We start from the raw sequence: 12,230 nt of genomic DNA, 5'->3' as shown, positions 1-12,230 counted from the left end.
TCCCCCTTTTTAGGATGTGAGTACATACCTACTACTTGTGACGGATCATGACCTGTTGACATCCATATTGAGTTGCCACTCCCGACTAGTATCAGTCCTCTGTCAGTGTAGGTACTGTAAGAAAAATACTACAGACATACCTACATACAGTACCTACTTGTCTTAGTACTCGTATGACTGCTGTCGGGCTGAAGCTCCAAGTTTGGCAGGGCAACGACACGGCATGGCTTTTTGTCGCCTCTGGTTCGCCGTCTCCAGAGGATACCCGTGTACTAAGTCCCAGTTGAGTAATGCGCCATGCTTATGCTGCGACCATCCTGTTGGTCCGAGAGTCTGATGTGCCGACTATAAACCATGACAAGGCTCTTCGCCGAACTCAGAATTGCGTTCCGCCTCTGACTTGACCAGGGTAGAATGGAAATAGAATAGTGGTAGTAGTAGTATTACAGTAGAAGCACCTCGAGCAGATGAAAAGAGTGGAGGAGACGCTAGCACTGGGCTACTAGGTATTTTATGTACATGTGTCCAAGGTACATTACCTGGTAGGCCGTGTGGGGAACAGCAGCGTTAAAAACGGGCTCTAAACCGCCCATCCTTGTGCACCGTACGACAGCGTTCCCGTGTGGGACGAGGACAAGGCACAAACAGACGAAAAGGCATCGTCCATAGATTGAGGACGAGAACTGGAGGCTTCACGATTGGCTTACGGCGGTGCACAAGGCCACGCATCAAACAGCTCGACCTGAAAGGTGTAACTCCTTGTGTAGGTGGGGTTGAGGACGGCTTGATACCATGCTGCTTGACACGTGCTTCCAACTTCCAATCCTCTGTTCATGTTTATTGCCCGGGAGCCAGTTGCAGTTGGATGTTGATGCAATATGAAGTACTGTATACCTCTCTGCCTGTCACCCTACCCTGTGCTCATAGAAAAGTATCGCATACTTGGGCGCGTGCTCTATTACCTACGTACCTACTAGTTTCGCATTCTGGCATCTCTGTAGGTAGCTGGGCGAGTCGCGTTCTAGAAAGGCGTCAGAATGCTTCTAACGCGGGCTAAAACCAACGTTTAGTATCGGTCCACAGTGCAGTCCAACCATCTCGAAGCCGCGCAGATCATCTTCACTCACTCAGCGCCATAATACGTACAACCACCTCACTCATTTGGCCATCCATCCATTCACTCGTTCTACTTAGCCACTCACTCAGCCAATGTCAGCCTCATCCGCCTCGTTCGCCGCGTCGCCCTGAAGCCCGCCGCCCCAGACACTTGCAAAGGCTCCCGTCTTCTCTGCCATGCCCCCCCTGCAAAGGGCCAATTCATGCACGGACATCGGCTTCACTCTCCGGCGGCAGTTCCACAAGGACGACTTCAGGTAAGCTTGCTCGTCATTTCCCCGACTCGGCTTCTCTGCCTTGTCCGTTTCATGCCAGCCAGCAGGGCTGGGGTCTGGTTCTCGTGGGATGGTTTGAACTGACAACCGACATGCATTCGTCTGGTCTCTTCAAGGCCTCACCAGCGTGAAATCATACAGGCAGCGTTAGACGGCCACGATGTATACGTCCAGGCGGCCACGTCGTTTGGCAAGAGCCTGTGCTTCCAGCTCCCCGCCGTGATTGATCAGGGCAGTGAGTTGTTCCAGTCAATAGAGACGCGTCGCACGTCTCACAAAGACGGGGAGTGAGAGACGAGCTAATGGGGATCTTGGCTACATGTAGTTACCATCGTCGTCTCGCCGTTGCTAAGCTTGATGGTATCATTTGATCGACCGCCCCGTTTCCCGTTAACAGAGCCTTGGTAATAGCTGACGACGCTGCCCGGCAGATCAACCAAGTAGAAGCCCTGAGGACTGCCGGTATCGACGCCAGCTCTCTAAACAGCAACACGCCGCTTGACGAGCGAGATCGCATCCAGCGCGATCTAGAATCCGGCCATCCGAGAACGAGGCTTCTCTACGTCACCCCGGAGCTATGTTCGGGCTCGCGGTTTCGCCAGCGCCTGCAGCTCGTGCACAGACAGAGGGAGCTTGCTCGCATAGCCATCGATGAAGCCCACTGTATCTCGGAGTGGGGGCATGACTTCAGAAAGGACTTCAAGCGGCTGTCGTGGTTTCGGGAGACGTTCCCCGATGTGCCCATCATGTGCCTCACTGCAACGGCGAATGCCCAAGTGCGGCAGGATATCCTCAAGGTGTTGCGCCTCGATGCCACGCCAGAAAGGATAAAGACCTTTTTGATGAGTCCACAGAGGAGCAACCTTCATCTGGAGATTAGATACACCAAGGATGAGGACGACAATCGTCTCTCAGACTTTCTGAAATGGATCCACGGCGTATATGATCGGAGGCGCGCCGAACCGCGGCAGAGCGAGCTGGTCACGTACCGCGAAAGGACTGAGAACGTCTCGGGCATCATATACACCATGGCTCGCGACGAATGCGAGTCGCTGTCCGCCAGTCTTCGCGACGCAGGCATCGGCGCTCGGCCCTTTCACGCCAAGCTACCCAAGGACGTCAAGGAAGACACACTGACCAACTGGATCAACAACGAGCCGGGCTACGATATCATCGTGGCCACCACGGCGTTTGGCATGGGCATCGACAAGGACAATGTGCGATTCGTCGTACACTGGCGGCTTCCCAAGTCCTTCGAGGGGTACTACCAAGAAGTCGGGCGAGCGGGCCGCGATGGCAACGCCAGCTATTGCTTCTTGTATTACAGCCGGGAGGATCTCGAGCGGGTGTCGCGGATGATCAAGAGCGACACGAAAGCCGACTCGAACTATGAATCGCGGTTGCGGAGTCTTCAGGCGCTGGCGTACTACTGCGAGAACATCAACTCCTGTCGGCACGCGTCTATTTGCAAGTATTTTGGCGAAGACAAGATTCCCGAATGTGACTTTGCGTGCGATTTTCACAAGGACCCTGATGATTTGGAAGACAGGTTCATGGCAGGATTGGCTAGCGAAGAGTGGGTGAGCACGCAGGCGATGCAGGGCACCTATGACAATTATGCAGACGACTTTTGAAGCAAATGATGCTTGATAAAAAGAACAACGGATTACTATTAGGCCACTTATGGGAGATGTGGCATGTGTACAGGGCTTTGTCTAGGTACCTGGTAAAGGAGAGCTGCAAGAGCGCCTAGCATCGCATCAAGTTCACATCTGCCTCCTTGCTGAGCACTTGTCATTGGCAAAAAAGAGAAGAGAAGAATTTAGTGCTTCTTCTCTTCCTTCTGGGCCCTCTTCTCGGCAATGATCCGGTCCAGCCTCTTCCACGTCGTGATGCCCTCCACGAAGATGTTGCTCGCCCACGCCCACCACAAGCCGGAGAACCTCGCGACGCCGTACTTTTGCAGCCGCCACTTGTCCAGCAAGTAGACCTCGACAAGGTGAATGGCCAAGACGATGCCGAAGATGGTCTTGACCACCCAGCGGAACCATTCAGGGCCGCCGGGAAACACGTGCCCGAGGACGTCCCACGCCGCGCTCCCGGGCACAACCCACGGGAGCCCCGCGGCGCAGACGTAGTAGAAGCAGACGCCGACGAAGGGCACCCAGTCGAATCCCCGGGGGAAGGCGTACTCTGTGAGGTAGACGTCGCTGATGCCGAGGGCCTCGCGGGCGGCGGCGTCCATGGCGATGACGCGCGGGCGAGCCTCGGCCCAGGACGACAGGGGCGGCGAGAAGGGCACGTCGTAGGTGCCGCCGCCGCGGGTCGCGATGGTCATCTTGGAGAGGTCCATGTCCTGGATGGCGGGCGAGGCGGCGGCGGCGCGGGCGGACAGGCCGGCGTAGTGGCGAAGGTAGTGGGAGAGTTCGCGGGTGTGCTGGGTGTTCATGTGGGTGATGATGCGGGCTTTCATCTCCTGCTCGGAGGGGGGAGCACGGTTTGTGGCCATTGTTGGTGCCTTTTTTGGAAAGAGGTGATGCAGAGAGGGGGAGGGGGGGGGGGGGGGGGGGGGGGGTGAGAAGTGAGATGAGGTGGAATTTTCGGGGTCGAATTGAGTCTCTGTGATGAGATGTTGACTGTTAAATGAAAGGCCAGGGAGAGGTGGTCGAAAGGAGAATCAGTACAAACCTAACATGAAGGTAAGTGGTGAGGTTGAGAGTGGAGTTCGGGACTAGCCGGATGGGCAAGATGGGCCGATGTGATCTGCTTGCAAGTGATCATCCAGTTTCGTTTAATATTGCTTGATGATACTACTACCAAGATGGACTTGATAAGCTTGCCTTTAAGTTGATCTGCGACAGTTGCCCATTCTTGATTCCTTGGCCCAACTTGCCTTCAATTGGCCTCGTAGCATAGATCTGGCTGTTCACATTGGCCTAACCTGTATCAAGCCACCTGATGGGAGGTCAGAGCCGTTCCGCCTGTAAGCCTTTTGGGGCTGGTACTTCCGTGGTCTTGAAGGAAAGATCATTGAAGATTGACTTATTGGACCTATATATATGTGACAACTCTAACATGTTGGGCGCGTTGCTGATGCGAAGAGTCGGAAAGATGAATGGACGCAATTACACCACATGAAAGCGATACACAGTGCATGTGAGGCCGGAGTAACCAATATCTCGACTACAAAACCCCCCATACCTTAGGCAGAAACTCAGAATAGCAGTTTCAACTGAGCGATGAATAAGTGCTTTGAACAGCAATTCTTGTCAACGCGAGCGTTTTGCGATCATCTTGAACTCCAATCTGTTGAGGCGGACGGCAAGATTTGCCCTTGTCCTGCGATTGCAAGACTCGGACTTGGCGCCCTTCCATCACCAATCATTACGTATTCGTACATCGACCGAAGCTTCTCACAAGAGCGCCATTTACGCGGCCCGATAGTCAGCGGAAGCGTAATGGTTGCAACTGAGAAGCGCGGCCTTCGGTCCCGCAATGTCACCGGCCCCCTTCATGAGTCACCTTCGTGTTGGCTAAGGATCAGAATCTTGTGGGGATGTGTGCGACAAAGCAATGGACTTTAGGGACTGTATCCGGAATGCCATAACTTGAGAGAATCTTGACATGCCGTTTCACAGCGGCTTTGCAGATGCTTGGCCCAGAGTAGTGTAGGTGAAGGAAGCGTCACCCGGTAATACCTATTACACATGGATAAGGTATGCACACGTCGTCTTGATGGCAGCACAACTCCTCTGGAAAGCACTCGGGCGCTTCTGCTTCACACCCAAGAACTGAAGTTCTTGCACCAATAGGTCGCCGAATGGTTAAATGGAGAACACAAGCCCCGGACCCGGACCCGGAGGAATCGTTGCGAGAGAGTGGGTTGAGCTGGTGGGTTTGGCTTCGCTGCCGAATACCAGCAAGACTAGGTGAGCGGCCGCGCTTAGCCAGTTTGGAAACTCTGAGCGAGCTGCCCGTCATGGCTGAAGAACCTGTCATTTCTGGATTGCAGTGAAATGCAATGCAGAGATATAATAACAGCAGCGAAGGCAGCCGCTTCTGCTCAGCGTGGTTGATTCTGATTGATTCGGCCAAGGGACAGCGAGAAGCATCGAGCAATCATCGACATCCGTTGAAATCCCCGTCACATCCGATTCGACAAGCTCGAGCGAATACGACGGAAGCCACGAATGCCGGGGAAAGGAGCCGAGTTCAGCATCCTTTGGACGAATCTTTTCCAGGCGATGCGCGTTCTGCTTTATATAATATAGCGAGAAAGCTCTACAACACCCAGCTGTTGTCCTGCCTTACAGCTCGTCAGCTCGGAACTCCGAGGCGAGCAGAGACACTGCGAATGACTAAGCAACACCACGCACGCTTCATCCGGAATAGCGCGTCGGCCCTCGGCTCGGAGTTTGGCACGCAAGGGGGCCCATGACATAAGCCCCAGCTGCGCTTATCAGATCAGATTGATAAAAATTCTTCAACACAGAGAGAGACCCCTCCATCTCGCCCTGCGCATCGCATCGCCTCCACGCATCATCTCTCCCAACTCCCTCGGTCGTAACTCCGACCAGCATCGACTCGACCGCCATGGCTGATCGCAGCGAGACGCCGGAGTCCGACACCGGCTCGGGCTCCAGACACGACCCCGACCAACCGCCGGCGCGCAAGAGGCAGCGCGTGCGCCTGAGCTGCCTCGAGTGCCGCCGCCGCAAGCTGTCGTGCGATCGGGGCTTCCCCTGCGAGCGCTGCATCAAGAGCGGCACGCCGGACCGCTGCAGCTACGAGTCGCGCAACGGCGAGGTCGTCAACGCCTCGTCCGGCATCCCGCCGTCCTTTGCGCAGCTCGACTCGCGCCGCTTCGGCATCGCCGACGCCGTCGCCGGCTTCTCGTCGCGGGACACGGAGCTCGCCCGCCAGGACCACGATCGCATCCGCCGGCTGGAGCTGGAGATCGCCCAGCTCAAGAACCTGCTGACGAGGCCCGGCGCGGCGTCGCTCGACGGCAGCACCGTCGTGGGCAGCACCAACTCGCCGTCGACGCACAAGGACGAGGGCGCCGAGGCCGAGGCGCGGCCCCGCGCGGAAGAGCAGGAGATTATCCAGAAGAGCGGCATGGCCGGCGAGAATGGCGAGCTGCGCTTCTTCCGCGGCAAGGGCTTCCGGACTCGCTACTTTGGCCCTCACAACGCCAGCATGGCCTTTGTCGAGCTGACGGGCCTGTGTCCCTTTATGCGCGAGACGGCGGACGAGTGGCTGCGGCCGGTGATTCTGCATGATCGCAAGGACCGCAAGCGCCGCCAGGAGGAGCGGGAGACCATCTTTGAGCAGTCGGACCCGGAGCTCGAGGCTCTTCTCCCCTCCAAGGAAGAGACGGATGCCCTGATCTCCGTCTACCTCGACCAGTTCGAGCAGATCCACCGCATCGTACACGTGCCCACCTTCCGCAAGGAGTATGCCGAGTTCTGGGTTCCCGGGACCAAGCAGCGATATGCGGCCTTTACGGCCTTGGTCCTGTCGATGATGGCTGTGGCAAGCTGCGTGCACACGCACGAGTCGCTCAAATTCGTCGGCATGATGTCGACTGCACGGCACAAGGCTGAGAAGTGGATCGTGGCCTGCGATGACTGGGCGGGCCGGCAGAGCCAGAAGCACCGGCGGCTCATCCACTATCAGATCGCGTGCCTGCTATACCTCGGCAAGCGCGTCAACACCATCAAGAAGAAGCGCTTCTGGACAAGCTCGGGCCAACTGATCCGCGACGGCATCGCCGTGGGGCTCCATCGTGAGCCAAGTCACATGGGCGGTAAGATCACCGTGTACAACCAAGAGATGCGGCGCAGGATATGGGCCACCGTCCAAGAGTTTGACATGCAGGCTTCCTTTGATCACGGCCTGCCGACGCTGGTGAGCCAGCTTCACTTTGACACTAACCCTCCGCGGAATCTCGACGACGAGGACTTTGACGAGAGCACCACGCAGTTGCCGCCGTCGAAGCCGGCCAAGGAGTATACCTTTTCCTCGTTCCAGAACCTGGCGCGGCGAAGCTTACCCCTGAGGCTGGAGCTCAGCCGTCTCCTGACTGGTCCCGTATCTGAGATTGATTACGACCAAGTCATCCGCTATACAAACGATCTCACCCATGAGATTGATGCCCTGCCGTCGTGGGACATGAATCCCGAAAGCAACTCCGATTCCAAGAAGAACCCTCTCATTGCATATACGCTGCTGCACGTCCAGCTGCGACAGTACATCACCCCCTTACACCAACCCTACCTCAAGCTGCGCAAGCAAAACTCCAAGTACCAGTACTCCGAAATCATCTACTACAACGCCGCGCGGGACATGGTCCTCCTGCACGACAAGTTGTACGAGCAGGGCGTGCGAGCGCTCAACTTCCTGCGAGAAGACGCCCTCACAACGGCCATCAACCTATGCAGCGTGACGATGCTGCAGCCGCGCGGCTCGACCAACATGATCATGATCAACTCGCACCACACGGTGAAGCTCATCGAGAAGTGCATCGCCATGAAGGAGGACCGGCTGCTGCGCTGCGGGAACAACGAGCCGTGGGGGTACTCCATCATGTGTGCCGCCTTGGGCCTTCTCGAGGCCCATCTGGGAACCAAGACGACCGAGGCGGCCAAGTCGACGTCGGCGGAGCGCTTCGTCAGCCTTCATTACAAGCTGCTTGCGAACCAGGAGCCGCCGCTGTCGTCTGTGCCGCTGCCGGGGACGCCTCTTCATCCTCCGCCCATTGGGCCGATTGCTGGGCCAGGGATCGGGCCCGTGCCGGGGCTGGAGATGCCTGACGGAACAAAGGTGAGCATCAAACTGTTTCACTCTCTCTTAGATACAGTTTTTTTTTCGCTGGAATTATGTTAACATTTAATTAAAACAGTCCGTTACACCATTCTCCTTCCCGGCACTGTCGACAGTTCCCGTGGAACCATCGTGGGCCGTGAGTGACGCAACACAGCCCTTTAACCTCGACCCAAGCCTAGAGCTGCTGGGCTTGAATCTTAATGAGATCTGGGGAGAATCATGGGAGCTGGGGCTGTAATTCGACCTCTTGCCCTCTCTCTCCCCCCCAAAGACGAAAAGTGCGAATTCTTTCTTGTAATATGCGAGCGTATGGGTTATCTATGTGTTGCTTAATGGGGGAAACACGGGGAACAGGGAAAAAGTGACATGTCCCTCTCCTTTCCATTCTACCTTATGTATTTGGACGTGTACAAACATATCGTGTTTATATGCTCGAGTTGGGCGTTTTTTTATTACTCTTGTGTATAGTATAGAGATACCATGTATGCTTTATGACAATCTCGAAAGGACTGAGGACTGGTGGGATCATGCCCGTCGCAGTAACTACATTTTGTATAAGACAATGTTATACAACACCATGTATGTGGACACAGAAACGGATTGAAACTGACGATTCACAGGGAATAGAGCTGCTGTCCTCTCCCACCAGGTTTGCATCTATTCAAGGAGAGCAGTCATGTTCAGCAGCAGGTGCGTTATAAGAGGAATTGTTCCTCCGCATCTTCATTAGCCAGCCTCGCCGTTCTGGGCAGGGTTCACATCCACCTGGCGCGCTACAACGGATGGCTCGAGGCTGTACGGCGAAGGCTGCCGGTTTGAAGAGTCGTGCAAAAGCGCTGGCGGGCTTCTTCTCAACGCCAAAGGCTGAGGCGAGGAGCTCTTTTACTACAAGTAGAGGGTATATGGCAGGACAAATGACGACGGTTCGGAGCGATATTGAAATGTCCCTTTGGCATGCGTCTGAAAAGGGCCTTCGGCAACCTCTCCATCATCAACACTCAAGTTTCCTCAGTGCCGACACAAGACTTTTGGCTGTCGCTCGTGCCGCAGCATTCGGATCAAGCATTCCAGACACCAGCCTTTCAACACCGTCCTCTTGGCTCAACCCTTCTCTAAGCAGGGCAACAGACTTCATCAACTCCTGGACTTGTGGTAGCGGGTTGCATCTGTACAAGCTTCGCAGAGGAACATCCAGCCGTAAGCTCGGCATCGAGGTCTTGCCAAGCACATAGAGCATCGTGACGCCAAACGCCCACACGTCTCCCGAATGGCCCCGGGCACCGGCGTCAAAGAGTTCCGGAGGGAGGAAGGCAGGCGTTCCGCCGTGTGGTCCGTAGGACTTGGCCGTGGCAGCCTGGCCAAAGTCCAGCAGCACAGCACCCCGTGCAGGAGAATGGGCAATGTTGTGCGGCTTGATGTCGTGGTGCACGATGCCCTTCTCCTCCAAGTATACGAGAGCGGACGATATGTTGAGGAGGATTGCTTTCGCGCTGACCGAGTCCAGCTTGATTGTACGTCCACGGTCGAGCGAGGGGGGTAGGTGCTCCAGGAAAAGGGCCAACAAACGGCCGTCGAAAGCCTTGAGGGAAACGATGTGCTTCTGCTAGATGTAAGAGAGGGAGGAACATGTGCGACCAAGGGCGTGGAGGAAAGAAAAGGGCTCACATGTTTCAATGATCGCAAGAAAGAAACCTCCCGTTTCCAAGCGGCCACAAGAGTCGTCAGATGAGCGGCTGCTCTCCTATTGAACTGGTTGACCGAGTTGACGTCGTAGTCGATGACCTTGATAGCCAAAGCCCCGGCCACTTTGGAATGCCGGCACGCAAAGACACATGCGGACGCCGTCGAAGCAATGTGCTCAATGCGCCGCAACTCATAATCTGCTGTGTCGCCCGGCACACGCCGAATACGCGCCGACTGCCCGTCTTCAAGGTCCTTGACCAGGACTTCCATATCCTGATGTCTACGGACCAGATTGGTCCCGCTGAGCTTCTGTCGTTTGGTAGACTCGCCATCGACCGACGCACAGAACTTCCTCGGCAGGATCAACCACTGAACGAGGCTGTATTCCTCGTCTTCGTGCGGCTTCTCGCCACGCGTCAGGATCCTCCACATGCCCGGGAGCAGGACATGGCACTGCATGCTGTCAATCGAGTTCCGGGCGCATGAACATGACGCTTCCAGGTGCTCCAAATGGAACTTCGCACCGCCGCGATTGGACAAGACGCAGCTGTCGCTGGCCGGCTGGAAGATGATTTGGAGGGAGAGAGAAAACGGGATGAAGCGGCCAACGGCTTCATCGACAGGGCGGTTGTGATATGACAAGTTGAGGACAAAGTCGGCATGCTTCGCGCCTTGGACGACGCTGATCAAGTCCCATCCACTGGCAGTCCTCGGATGGCGTACGACATCTTTGCTCAGTTCGTCATCGCCGGCGATGAAACGGCGATTGTAGGCAATGATGAGCCGAGCACTCGGCACAGTCGCAGAGACATTGATCATTTCCTTGCCAATCTCCGACTGCCGTTCGTCATCCTGCTTTGGCAACTCGGTGCTTCGGGATACAGTCCGCACTTCAGGTGAGGACGAAGCAGCAGCAGCAACTTCCTGCATCGAAGCGGCGTGTGAGGTAGAACCCGCACGGAGAGGCTGATTATCCTCTCGACGAGCTTCTATGACCTGCGTACCAGTGACGTGTGTAAGAACTGAGGATCTCGGCGTTGTTATGGTGAGCGGAGGTGGAGGCGTGAGCGCGTCAGCTTCGACAACTTGCCTGTCGGGGAGGTTGGCCGCAAACGAAGTCGAGATAGGGACTTCTTCTTGAACCGTCTCTTGGGCCTCAGCGGCGTGTCCATCAGAGCTGTGAGTCAAAGATGAGGCCGTAGATTCACGGATTGCCCCTGGAGCATCAGTGTTGCGTCTTGACGCAGTGAGGCCTCGGGTGGTCTTTTCATGTCCAATAGCACGTCCATCAATCATGTATGTTATCTGTGTATCAGTACGTTCAGGGGCTGTCCCTCCATCCTCGATGGCCTCTCTTGCGGAAACGGAAACGGGCCGTAAGGCAGTGGCATCTTGAGTTGTCTCGTCATCTCTGAGAGCTTGTCGATCTGGTATCTGTATGATAGTTGAAGCAGTAAATTCTTGGGTTGACTCTTCGACTTTGAAAACCTGACCATCATCCAAAAGGTCTGTCAAGGCTGAAGCAGGGAGGTCTTGGGCTGCTTCTTGATCTCCTGTAGCTCGCCCATCAGGAACGTATCGTATAGTTGAAGCAGTCAATTCTTGAGTGATCTCGTCATCTCTGATGGGCTGTCGATCAGGAATGTCCGTCGAGGCCGAAGCGATTGGATCATGTATTGTATCTTGCAGCGGAGGGCCGTGTGGTGGTGCCGTGAATTCTTGAGTTGACTCTCCATTTTCGACGGCTTGTGAATCTAGAGCATGCATCGACGAAGCGATCCCGTGGGTTGTGCCTTGAGCCTGAGCGGCCTCTCCATCAGGAGGGCAATGTGCGATAGAACAGGTTGAATTAATAGAACTGATGCCTCGAGTTGTGTCGTCATTGCCAACGGCTTCTTGATCGGGAACATGCACGCAAGAACCGACATCTACAGTGGATCCATGGGGGTCGGCGGGTTGTTGGTCAGGTAATGATACACGCGTGAAAAAGCTGGATTCATGAGTTGACTCAGTCGCTCCAGATGCCATTGTGCAGAGGACGGACGGTAGGGAACTAGAATAAAAACCACAGATGCCGGTTGTCCGCTCAACATTCCGCAAATCTGGGAAGCTGAGAGGAGTACGAGTAGGTATTTATCAATCGCGCTGAGGACTACGAGGTGCAGCTGAGCTGCAGCAGATGCGGTCTCCTGACCAACTGGGAGTCAACACGTCTTACAGCCTGTCGCGGGTTTTCCGCGCAGGGGTACGAGTATGCATGGGGGAGTGAGTGTGGCATGCATGGGTCAATTCGTCATGGGCGTACCGACAACATCGTGTGAGCCACGC

The 12,230-nt window shown here is 55.6% G+C and overlaps 4 protein-coding genes across 4 annotated transcripts; 2 read left to right on the top strand and 2 right to left on the bottom strand.

Annotated features, from left to right (window-relative positions):
* Window positions 1–1,293: 1,293 nt before the first annotated feature.
* Window positions 1,294–3,025, top strand: TRIREDRAFT_105031 (uncharacterized protein; the record flags this gene model as incomplete). The annotated part of the gene is made up of 4 exons (XM_006963394.1): window positions 1,294–1,373; window positions 1,508–1,626; window positions 1,717–1,751; window positions 1,823–3,025. The coding sequence occupies 4 exons, from the start codon at window positions 1,294–1,296 to the stop codon at window positions 3,023–3,025; spliced, it is 1,437 nt and encodes a 478-aa protein (XP_006963456.1).
* Window positions 3,026–3,213: 188 nt separating this feature from the next.
* On the bottom strand, window positions 3,214–3,864 carry TRIREDRAFT_57864 (uncharacterized protein; the record flags this gene model as incomplete). Its single annotated transcript, XM_006963209.1, has 1 exon — window positions 3,214–3,864. One exon carries the CDS (start codon window positions 3,862–3,864, stop codon window positions 3,214–3,216), a length of 651 nt encoding a protein of 216 aa, XP_006963271.1.
* A 2,120-nt stretch (window positions 3,865–5,984) lies between these two features.
* Window positions 5,985–8,457, top strand: TRIREDRAFT_76039 (N-terminal binuclear Zn cluster-containing protein; the record flags this gene model as incomplete). The annotated part of the gene is made up of 2 exons (XM_006963393.1): window positions 5,985–8,252; window positions 8,296–8,457. 2 exons carry the CDS (start codon window positions 5,985–5,987, stop codon window positions 8,455–8,457), a joined length of 2,430 nt encoding a protein of 809 aa, XP_006963455.1.
* A 753-nt stretch (window positions 8,458–9,210) lies between these two features.
* Window positions 9,211–11,930, bottom strand: TRIREDRAFT_105027 (uncharacterized protein; the record flags this gene model as incomplete). Its single annotated transcript, XM_006963208.1, has 2 exons — window positions 9,211–9,819; window positions 9,885–11,930. 2 exons carry the CDS (start codon window positions 11,928–11,930, stop codon window positions 9,211–9,213), a joined length of 2,655 nt encoding a protein of 884 aa, XP_006963270.1.
* Window positions 11,931–12,230: the final 300 nt, after the last annotated feature.

This window comes from Trichoderma reesei (assembly GCF_000167675.1).
Source record: "Trichoderma reesei QM6a unplaced genomic scaffold TRIREscaffold_4, whole genome shotgun sequence".
Lineage (NCBI taxonomy): Eukaryota > Fungi > Ascomycota > Sordariomycetes > Hypocreales > Hypocreaceae > Trichoderma > Trichoderma reesei.
Note: the sequence above shows the minus strand (reverse complement) of the source record. Positions and strands in the feature narration are given on the sequence as shown.